At 32.5% G+C, this 12,871-nt stretch overlaps 1 protein-coding gene across 1 annotated transcript; it reads right to left on the bottom strand.

Moving 5' to 3' along the window:
• Positions 1–913: 913 nt before the first annotated feature.
• LOC111681028 (sodium-independent sulfate anion transporter-like) lies at positions 914–6,886 on the bottom strand. The gene is made up of 5 exons (XM_023442743.2): positions 6,313–6,886; positions 2,168–2,954; positions 1,691–1,993; positions 1,469–1,614; positions 914–1,407 (listed from the first exon to the last, which is right to left on the bottom strand). Exons 1-5 carry the CDS (start codon positions 6,667–6,669, stop codon positions 982–984), a joined length of 2,019 nt encoding a protein of 672 aa, XP_023298511.2. The 5' UTR covers positions 6,670–6,886; the 3' UTR covers positions 914–981.
• Positions 6,887–12,871: the final 5,985 nt, after the last annotated feature.

Raw genomic sequence — 12,871 nt, forward strand, 5'->3', positions numbered from 1 at the left:
GGGCCGATCTTAACCATTTTCAATAGGCTTCGTCCCTGGGGTAGAATAATATCGTGTATCAAATTTTATTAAATTATCTATAAAATTGCGACCTGTATTTTGATTAAAAGTTTTACATGGACGGATAGATGGACGGACATAGCTAAATCGACTCAGAAAATGATTCTGATCCGATTGGTATCATTTAAGGTAGGTATAGGACCAATATTATTGTGCGTTACAAACATTAGCACAAAACCAATATACCGTCCCCACTAAAGTGGTGTAGGGTATAAACGTGTTAGAGTTAAATACCCTACACCTGTTAAATGGTTAATATTTATTTCAGAAACGTGATATGACAATTAATAATGAAAAGCCAACGTAGCCAACATTAACATATTCTATTCTATTTATAACACTGTGTATCAAATTATACAAAGGTCATCGAATTATTCCCGAATGTGACAAACCAGAAATAGAGGTACACAGTCAGTAGACCAAAATTTCCCAAAGGCATTTAATAATGTTACCTCGAATTGTTAATTTATAGGCATTTTAAATTAGATATTTGTAGGAAAATTTGTGCATATTTGGATCTGGGATTTCAGACATCCGTTTGTATCGCATCGAAATATTAATCGTAGATCCACAAAAGTAATAATATTCTAAGTTCTTATTAAATTCTAGCTATGTCCATCTGTTTGTCTGAAACGGAAGGGTCCGAAACGGAATTTTTTTAACGCTCGAAAAAATAATATACTTTTTTGACGTATATTTGAATGATCTACGTCAAATGGATAGGACCGATTTGAAATTTATAAAAATTGTATAAAAGTTATAAGTTATAACTTTTATATAACTTATAACCATATTGAGCAAGTACTTTCTCTAATGAATACTTACCAATTGTAATTAAATCAATTAATTTAACTTATGTATTTATTACGAAAATTTATTTAATATAAACCTTTTTTGAAAACCTACTTAATACGAATTTATCTACGAATTATTTGTTTGAAATTTTGTTAATGTTATAGTACTTGCCATACTATTATTATCATTAGCAAATTGCATTGTCGTTATAGCCGGTGGTGATATACCCGTGGCTTTTCTCAATTCTTGCATTAAACTATCGACATTGTAGCACAAAATCAACTTACAATTTAAACCCTCAAATATATGCACAACACTGGGTTTTAAATTAAAGAATATGACTTTCTGATTACGTAATTTAAAATCTTGAATCATGGAACAAATAACTTTGGCAGCTGTATAATCGGCACCGTAGACATACGTACAATCAATGACGACGGGTAGTGAAGTTTTGGTACCGGATTTTAAAATTAAATTGCGTACAAATTCGACTGAGGGAAAGATTAAGCAACGATCTGGTGTTAGTTTAACAAACTTAATGCCTTCCGTGGTCTGTGGGAAAAGAAAATGTGTTGAGCACCTTTTTAAGTTAGAATATTAAATAAAAACATACCTCTATTGTTTCCAGTGACACTTTAGGCCGAGCCGAATGATAAAGTATAAACAATAAATTTATTCCTATAGCTATTAGGATGCCAATTTCCAAAGGCAAAACTAGACAGGCTATAAAGGCCACTACACCAGGTATTAAATCGGATCCTATACAATTTATAATTTATAATTTATTATAATAATTAGTAAAATATTGAAAATATTTTATAAAACTTTTACTTACTTTTACTACGCCACATTGGTTTTATAACATGATATTGCAATTGGAATATAACGGCTGAAATAATAATGGCGCCCAAAACCGTAAGAGGTATAAAATAGAAATACTTTGTTAAGTACATTAAAGCCAACATCACCACCAAACCAATGTACAAATTAGCCAAAGGTGTTCTAACACCACTGGCGTTATTAACAGCCGAGCGAGCTAAGCCACCATTACCACGATATCCTTGGAAAAATGAGTTCGCCACATTAGCCACACCAATGGCGAACAGCTCTTGAGTAGCATCAATAGGTTTTCCCTTAGCTTGAATTAATACAAAAAAACTTATTTATCAAGAGCCTATATTCAAAAAGTGCCAACTCAAAAAAATTAGCTGTTAAACATATTTTGTTATATTCCAAATTTTATCAAACTTTTTTAGAACTTTATAGTAGACAAAATGTTTTTGTTTTGTTAAACAAATCAATCTAAACTTACCGAATGCCTTGCAAACTGATATATTTTCCAACAAAGCTATCATAGGTACAATTACCAAACCATAGCCCAGATGATTTACCATATCCAAGAAACTTTCTCCTTCAATAGGCTCAATACCCAATGTAGCATTACCTGGACGGGCTTCTATGGAAAACGGTGGTATAGCTGGTGTGGGTAAACCTTCTGGTACATTACCAGTTAAACGGAAATAATGTTTTCCCTGCGATTCCAAATACATGCTGCCCAAAGCACAAGCTATCACTAGAGTGGCATTGCGCATAACACCCAAAAACCACAAACATTTATTAATCACTTTATGATACCATTTTTGTTCATCAGCTTCTTTAGGTCCGATTTTCATACGACCTATTGTTCTTAAGACAATAAGAATTATGACGCAACAACTTCCCAAAATGGCATCATTCACACGTATATTTTCTATATCATTTATCATACTAATCCATCGTTGTAGAAAAGAGCCACCTTCACTTTTCACACCCAATATATTTTTCACTTGTGACGTTGAGACAATCAATGCAACTGCACTTGTAAAACCAGCACTAACCGGTCCCGATACAAAATCCACTAGAAATCCAAGTCGAAATACTGCCATTAATATTTCAAGAATACCGGTAAGAAATGCCAATAAGACTGCTCTTTGCCAAACACCACGAGCGACTTGATACGTTAATAGGGACGCAATGGCAGTAGAACCCACTGTACTATCTTTACAAGTACCGAGTAGGACGTAGACAAAACAACCCATAAAAGAGCCATATAGACCAAACTGAAAAGATAGGTATAGGAAAGTAAAGTAATATTATTTTATATAAATTTTAATGTATGTTCCTGTTATATTAATAATATTTCTCAGAAAACATAAAATTTATAAGTCCATAAAGTTATTATATTGATTTTAGAGCTCCCCCGGGGTCTTGTTTCCTTTATATATGACCCCATCTGGATGTTATTACAATTCCGGGGAAAATGGTGCTACCAGTATTCATAGTCTTCCGGGACTGAATGTCGAAGTGCTTGACGTGAGTACCTGGTGTGTTGCCCCATCCCACGGTGGTACCTTCTCAACCACTGGGTGAGTAAAAAGTAAACAACTCACCACTACCCCTTTATGTATCTCACACGCAGGTTGCAATTTTTATACATGGATTGAGCTGGTTCATGTACAAGTACTTTGCTCGTGTACTTGAGCTATCTAATCTCTGACCATTGCTGCCCGTTGCTTAACTTCCGTGATGTAAAACATTACTTCCGTTTACAACCTTGCAGATGACATGGCCTCTGTTGATTTGACAACAACACCTAGAGACGTAACCAGTAGACCGAAGTACGAATCCATCAAATAAGCCGAGACATTGTTCTTACTCACAGGGACACACTGTTTTAATTCTGATATGAACAGAGTTACTCTGAACGTATCTGAACAAGGAAGGAACATTCAATGGTATCATTTGTATATGATACCTTTCATCCATCATCAGACAACCCAGCACACATCTCATTTGTACGACACATTCAAAAGAGAAAACATACGACACATTTATTATAGGTAGACGGGTGGGTAAGGCCCGCATACCCCACATTCATCCCGTACCATATACAATTAATACCAACTCATTTTCAACGCTTAGTCTCACAGTCACTCCTTCGTGTGGTATCTGTTGTTTCGGCAACAGCAACGAACTTATCCCGAAATATTGACTTTACCTTACATCAGCCACTACATGGATTCCGAAGGAACCTCAACCAACTGACCAGCCTGAACATAGTCCTGCAGGCAACTGGCCACCCGTAGTTATGTGGTTCTCTGGTTAGATCACTTTTCAATTAATGCAGGGACTAAGGGGGACAGTGTCCTGGTTGGTCAGTTTGTTGAAATTCTTTCGGGATCCACGTAGTGGCTGTGGTTTAAACTCAAAATTTAAGAAGAGTGAGTTGCGGTTAATAGACAGATGTACGAAAAATCTTTAATTTGGCATAAGTGTGGGGGTTTGCCGATGACAACAGATACCCCGCAGAAGAGTGACTGTGGGACTAAGCGTTGGAAAACAATTTATATACAGTAAAATATATATTTTCGGGAAAAGTTTCTGTTACAAAACACAGAGCAAGGCTGTGAATTAATATAATGTTAAATTTGAGCTGATAATGCATATATTGTGTAGGTGTTGGATTGAGATTAACTATCGGATACTTGTATCTGATGGACGAGCGAGATCTTGAGTTGTATCAGTGGAGATGTCACAATGATAGAAGGAGTGGCGGTTAAAGTATCGGTGGAGTTGTATGGATGTTGGGACCGCCCCTTATATCGACTCTAACCATTGATTGCCTATTCCTTTGTCGGGGTGAGATTGAGCTTCACTCATGACACTTTTGATTATCCAACGGTACTACTATGGCAAAAGATTAGATAGCTCAAGAACTTGAGCAAAGTACACGTTTACTGAAACAGAAATTCCATATACGTGTTTACGTAAAGCAATTCTGCATTAATTTGATGTAATATATACCAACAAAAAATGGATGTAATATAGATTTTCACATTACGTCTGTAACACTTCGAAATGTTGTTTTCTTATTAGGTTCTAAGATGGCAATATCACGTCACATCGGTCTGTTGAAAGCTTGAGACAAGAGCTAGAATACTGAAATTTTCAACCATATATTCTACATATTGATTGGTTTTGGAAATGAGCAAAATAAATCTACTATTTTGCCTAATAACCTACTATAGCGCTCCGTCCACAATCGACCTATTCGAAAACAAACATTTAACATAATAATGGGTTCAAAGGCCCTATTCGTGGGGTAAATAAAGCATCGATTTGTAACTATTTTCAATAGGCTTCGTCCTAATGAAATTAAGATTAATTGCATCAAATTATCTTGAAAATTGCGACCAAATTATGTATCTATAGCTTTATTTGGTAATAAGTAATGTGATTTTAAAAGATTTTTGTAAAAGGACTTTGTATGGGAGAATTCAGAATACTGTATCTATATCATTACTTGGTAATAAATATTGTAAATCTAAGTGATTTTCTGGGAGGGGACCTTGTATGGGAGATATGACCATCCAAAAAAATTTTCCTCTAAATTAATTCTATTGACATAAGATTTTAATTTCTAAAATTTTGTGAAGATAGCAACATTACGACGGAAGTATTTAACAAAAAAACCAAAGTTCCGGGAATATGTACTTTTGTATGTATATACCTATATGAAATTGTGAACCGATTCGGGCGATTTTCAAGCACTTGTGTAGAAATGAACGTGTTTTAGCTGGGATTCAAACTAAAGACCTGCACAAGTCAATAATAATGCGACAATTTGTTAAAAAATTTCGTGTGCTTATGATGGCGCACACGATATGTTTTTATTGGTGACCTGTTCTAGTGTCTAGACTCTAGAGCCACTAGAAATAAATTGTCCAACAGGTCCAATGGAAGCTAATGTATATTTTTTTTTTAGATTTGAAAAGCAGTTGTTTCAGTAAAATAAGGTTTGATTTAGTTTCATTTAAAGTATTGGAATTTTTTAATTAAAGTATAGGAAATATTAAGTAATTACAAAATAGACAAATACTCGATAATTTTGCAGCACTTTTAGGGGGTTATTTTATAAATCCCTTCCTCTCACTTCACTTACAATTTCAAATAAATTGTATTTTTAAAAATTAGAATGAAAATATTTTTAACGCAAGGTGAAGTGTTTTACAAAAAAATTGAATTTTTTTAATAAAATGTATTTTACTTTCAAGTTACTTTATCATAAATGCACTTAGTTCTTTACATTTCTTGGAAATTATAGCATCATTACAACTTTTTTGCACTAGTTTTTCTATTTGCGCATTTTCCATTATCTTATCCAATGATCACAAGATCTTATCATTATTAGTATTATTTTGTTTATTTATTTATCTGATTTGGTATTTTAATTTGCGCAGATCTAAACACATTTGTCACATCACTCATAATAGAAATTCGAAGAATTTATATAAGTTATATGTATATACATATATAAAAATAGATGTGTATATATATTTTTATATACATATCTACGAACGATTATTAATATATCAATAAGTCCCGCAGAATAACGAAACAAAAAAATGATCAACCAACCTGTGTGGGAAGACCGGCAACACTTGAATAAGCTAAACCCTGTGGTATTACAGTAAGACCGACCGTAATACCAGCTATCAAATCACCGATAGCATCTGCAGCATTATATTTCGGTAGCCATGTTAAGATGGGCAAACGTTTGTAAAGAGTTTTCTTGCGAAAAATACTTTTCACGCAAGATTGGCAATAACTTTCATTATCATGCGAATTCGCATCTAATTGTTCGTGACTGCGTAATTTCGAGGTTTGATGATCGGTTATTAAGATAAATTCGGTGGAACCATAAAATGTTGTATCGACATTTGTATGTAATTCGTTTGTTTTATGAAAATCTGTTTGATTTTCTAATGAAGACATGGTTTTTAGTGCTTATTTTTTAACTATTTATATATTTTTTTTAGACCATTTGTATTTTAGTTTTTTTTTTCTTTTTTGATGTCGCGCTTAACGTCTTAACTTTATTAACTTTAGTTATAGTCTAATTGAAGTAAGTGAGATGTTTAAGGTTTTTGTTAACATTTGTTCAAATTTTCTGAAATGATAACTTAATTTTGTATGGATCAGTTGACTTTTAAATAAGATCAACTGTCAGCTACTGTTTTTACCCCCTTTTTTGCGTATTTAATTTAGATAACATAATAACTATATATGTACACACAATTTATAGAACAGAAGCGTTTTATTTGAAGGGATTTAAATATTAATAGTTAGGTTCAAAAAATAAGTATTAATAAATCCATTAATAAAAGACCTATTTTAAAATTCTAAGTAATCAGTAAAAATAGTATTAGTTCTACGACTAATGTACTTGTTCTAGTTTAGACACTCCCCGTTATGACATAAATATATATGCAACGGTTCTTGAACCTATTTTTTAATTAATGATTTTTGTCACTCTTGTTTCTAGTTCTAGAAAAGCTTATGAGAAGTTGTGGAACTAGTTCGTTTTTCAGTGATTTTTTTAATAAAGCTCTTTACATATACTTTAGAACCGAAATGATCCAAAGTTACGTTAATTAATTCGAAGTGATCTGTTTGGACTTGCAGAACTATTTAATTTAATAATTATAATATTTTCTAGAATTAAAAGTTCTGAGCTAAATATTTAACCGAATTCGGTTAATGATTAAGCGACGCTATCGATTTCGCTGTATTATAACACTTGACAATATTGAACTGAGAAATTTTTAATATAATCGAACAAATTTAACGAATGTACGAACACTTTGATCATAAATTGTAATATTCTCCTTTGATCACTCCAAGTCTTAATAGTTCTAATTCTAATTTCAAGCCACATACCTTCAAAATAATGCTATAACAACTACACCCTTTACATCCAGATAAAGTTCAGTGCTTGTTGCGGTTTATACGATCGTGGAATCTTCGAAACATATTTCATCCGAGATCATTAGCTGCGGTGTACTCAAATCACTGATTTATAGAAATTTAAATTTGATGATTAAATTTGATCATTTGTTTCTAATGGTTCTTCAATTTGGAGTCACTTAAATCAGTCCAAATGCAAAAGGCAAGGGGCTAAAGGAAAATCCCTTAAAAGAACTGAAACTTAAAAGAAATATTTTCTAATAATGGAATAATGAACAGACTTATTACATGGGCAATTACATACATAATGTGTAATTGGACAAAAACCAATTACTTGTAATTGAATTTTTTCAAGTACACTTACATGTAATAAATGGCGAAAGGCTTGCGTATTGTTGTTGTAGCAGCGACACGTTTAAAGTCGGTGTTGCTGGGTTGACAATCCTTGGACGTTATTCATTGAACTCCGAGTCATTCCGGTGCGAAGAACCGATTGCCGTGGGAACGGCCTGCGTATTGTATTTCACGGTGGTTCTACTCAACCATTGGGAGATCTTCTGTGACGACTCATCACCACCCCATTGAGCTCCTTACACGCAGATGGCAATTTAGGTATATGACATTTTCGGTACAGTATAAGTATACTTTGTTTAAGTACTTGAACTATATACGCAGATAGGATGACCTCTGTTGTATCTGCAACAGTACATGGAGACCTTATCGGTAGACCGAAGTACGAATCCATCAAATAAACCGAAGACTTTATTCTTACTCACAGAGAACACACTTGGTAAATCAAGTATGAACCTGGACAATAAAGGAAAATTCAATGATATAACTTGTACAATATACCTTTTATCCATTTCAATCCCGTAAACTTCTCATTAATCCGACTCATTTCAATCCTTTCACTCTCTGTGGGGTGACTGTTGTCATAGGCAACAACACCGAACTTATCCCAAAATAAAGACTTTACCATGCACCAGTCATTTAACCGCAATTCACTCTTTCCGCCAATTTGATTTTAAGCAACAGTCACTACGTGGTTCCCGAAAGAGCCTCCACCATCTGACCAGTCAAGACATAGTGCAGCGGGCAACTGACTACGCGTAGTACCAGATTATGTGGCTCTCCGTTTCGACTTAATGTTAAATCATATTAAGGAAAGTCCGATGAGTGAAGTGACATCACCAGCTTATAGTCCCGGCAGACTTTTACCCCGAGATTGCAATAACACCAAGATGGAGTCTTTCATCAAGGTAACATGTCCCCGGGGAGAGTTACATGTAATGTGTAATTGAAGTTTTTTGAAGTTTAGTGAATTTCAATTACTTTTAATTGCAAATGAAGTTAAGCCAATTACAATTTTCTTAAATAACAAGAAATTAAATAAATCAATTACAATTAAAAGTAATTGTAATTAGTAAAGCTTCAACCACTTCAACAAGCCTGTTAATGAATTACCCCCTTTCTAATCCACGTTTCTGTCTAGAAATGAGCTGGCGCTGCAAAAAAAAGTGTTTTCAACCAACACTTTACGCCTTTTCATTTCCATAGATTATTTTATTTATTTAATTCATTGTCAGTTTGTTTTGTATCTTATTTTTGTTTTATTTTAAGAATAGCTTGCTAACCGATTTACTTTATGTATCGGTACAAATTATACTCAATGAATAAATTAATTCTATGTACAATAATATAATTGTTATTGTGATCAAAATAAAACACACTGTTTTTACAAACTATCGTGATAAATTATTTAAAAATAAAAATCTATATAAAATTTATTACATACAAAATAAAAAATTAGTATTAAAGAATTTCGTTAATAACAAAGCAATAATATTTTATATATATTTTTTTATTTACTTAAATTTAAACAGAGATTATAATAATTGTGAATGTGACACCTTGTTGATTTAAAATATTTATTTAATTTATCTTTTTATCACCACACAGCCGCTACTGCTGCTGCCGCTGTTGATTATTTAATATTTTCGAATTTTTCAAGATGCGAAATTTTAATAAAAAAAGTTGCTAAATTATTTGAAAATCAAACTTTTCCATTTTTTATTGGAATATTTTTAATACCCAGTTATTAGATCAATCTTATATCTAATAAATCATATATTTACAAGATTTATTATTAAATATTTGTCATACTTTTAGAAAATAATATGAATGAAAGTAGATAGGTTGCTAGTGGTTCAACATAATGAACATTTGCTTGTCATTAATATAAATAAAAATGACAATGTGTTAATGAGATAAAATTGGAAAGATTACATATGTACATATTTATTTTAACAAAAGAAAAGTATTTCATACGCAATACATTTATAAAAACTCCCTAAAAGTAATAATTTATAAACCAATTAGGTCCTCTTTGTTTGATATTATTTTGAAAACATACCTTTTTTACCGCAATAACCCTAATGGCTTATGCTTTACTTTTAAAGGGCATCCCTGTTGCAAATTTTCGCAGCTGAAAATAAAAGAAATTTATATGTCAACAATTTGTACACTTACCATCAAAATGATTCCGTCATTCTATTTGTAACACATCAACATATTGGTCGTAGACCCACAAAATTATACATCTTCTGAGTTCTTGTTAAACTATAAAACGATCCAATCATGTCCGTCCGTTTGTTCGTTCGAGCTTTTGTCTGATAAAATAATGATGGGGTCATAAACGAAAAAACAACGAAAATCTATTTTCCAAATTCTATGAGAATCGGTATGTATTTGATCCTATCCGTCAGATCACTATACTCAATTTTATAAGAATCAGTCCATAATAAGGTCTGATATAATATTCTCCTGTAAAAATTATTTTAACGTAAATAACATTCTTAATAGTCCCCTTCAGGAAATGTATTTTACGCTCATAACTAGAATAAAAATACTCGCACACTCGGTCCATAATTGATCATACTTATACCTTATATGGGGAGTATGATTATAATATCTCTCTACTATATTAAAAAAGGATCGGTCCAAACAATATAGAAATGAAATTTGACAAAAACTAGATAGAAACTATAAATCAAAATTTTGGCATAATTGACCCTATACAACAATCTTATATAAAATCGTTTTTTAATTCGTAAAATACTTCTTTTGGAAACCTTATTCACTATATATAATATATATACACTTTAGTTGGGTTTGTGCTAATGTGTGTAACATTCGAAAATATTCGTCCACCTATACCAATCGGCTTAGAATCGTTTTCTGAGTCGATTAAGCCATGTCCGTCTGGCTGGCCGTCTGTCCATGTAAACCTTGTGCGCATGGTACAGGTCGCAATTTTCAAGATAATTTGATGAAATTTGGCACACACACTCTTGTTTTGGTCGAAGGACAAAGCCTATTGAAAATGGATAAACTTCATTATTTCCCCTAGACCCCATACAACCATACCCCCCGAATAGGGCCTTTGGGCTCATAAGTAATTCAATTAAATGTTCTATTATGTCAGCAAAAGTCGGTAAAACTTAGTTTTATAGAACTTTTAATGACATTACCGATTTTTGTAATGATCGGGCATTATATGACCCTATCTCCCATACAAACTCCCTTTAGAATATGACTTGAAGGTCAAAATTCACATATGAACATTAATAAAACTTTTAAATTCTACATACAATTCCTCTACCAACATTTATAAGGAAATTTCCATAATTTCCCTTACTCCACTTTGAGCCCTCTGATAAAAAATCTCTTTTTTTTGCTAAAAATAAGTAAAAATATTCCGGAATAAAGTTAAAAAACAAATCAAATGTTTAATTTTTTTTAATAATTCTTATTTTTAACTACTGACTGGTGTAGGGTAACATGCCGGACATACATACTTGTTTTTAGTTGTCGAGGCAGTCAATAACAAAATTTCTTTGATGGTGGGTATATCCGGTTCGACGTAGCCCTGCACTCTTGCTTGTTATTTTTGTTATTACTTCTTTACTATTTCAATTGCATTTTATTCACAAATATTAATTTGTATTAACAAATCCGGGTTTTCCCCCCAAAAAAAAAAACAATACGCAGGTTGTTTTTGACTTTTTATATTTCTTGCCTCAGATTTTTTACATAATCATTGATACCATTGGTTCACCCTAGGGATTGTGATTGTACTTAAGATTTGAAATAATTATAATAATTACACAGGCCAACGAGTTGAAAGTTTTGAAAAGCTTTTAAAACTAATTTAACTTGTTATGTAACTTGTTGTTCGGATTATTATCTAAACTTTCGTCCTTCTGTAGCAAAGTATTTATACCCTACACCACTTTAGTGGGGAGGGAATATTGGGTTTGTGCTGATGTTTGTAACGCACAATAATATTGGTCCACAGCTCAGAATCATTTTCTGAGCCGATTGAGCTATGTTCGTCCGTACGTCTGTCCTTGTAATCAAACTACAGGCCGCAATTTTTAAGATAATTCAATGAAATTTGGCACATGATCTTCTATAGAGCCATAGACGAAACCTATTAAAAATGGTTAAGATCGGTCCATTATTTCACCTAGCCCTCATACAACTGAACCCGCCGAATAGTGCTTTGAGGTTTATAATTATATTTAATATACTCTTATCTCGACAAAAAGCTGCTAAACCAAGTTCCATTCAACTTAATCACATTTTACTTTTTGTAGCAGGTGTAGGGTATTATATGGCCGGCTTGTTTTTTCTGCAATACTGATCATAAAAACATATAATTCTGATGAAATGAGTGAAGAGTGAATTTTTTCATATTTTTTTGTTCATTAACTAGTACTTATTGAAATTAAAAGTAAACACTCATTATTGGTTGATTTATAAAAAGGGACTTTCTAGTACTCTCCATTTAATTGGCACTTTTTTGATTTACTAAATTATATAAACTATGTTGTACTTTTTTGAATCATTATCAAAAATTCATACCTTAATTATCTTAATGGCCCCTACTCTGCATTTCAATTTGAATCGAAATTTTCTTCATTTGGCAACTTTGGTAATCTGCATTTCGATTCGACTCTCCGCCACATAAACAACAACTTACAAAAACGTAGCTACGATCGTAACGCAGAATATACACATTCGTAAAGCATCGAATATACACATTCGTAAAGCATCGAAACGAAATGGAATTGCTTTTTCTTTCGATTCAGTTATTTGTTGGAACATCTTTTTCCGATAATTGCGTCGAATCGAAATGCAGAATAGGAGTGAATATGACATAACTTTT

The sequence above is a fragment of the Lucilia cuprina genome, chromosome 4 (genome assembly GCF_022045245.1).
Source record: "Lucilia cuprina isolate Lc7/37 chromosome 4, ASM2204524v1, whole genome shotgun sequence".
In the NCBI taxonomy this organism is placed as follows: Eukaryota; Metazoa; Arthropoda; class Insecta; order Diptera; family Calliphoridae; genus Lucilia; species Lucilia cuprina.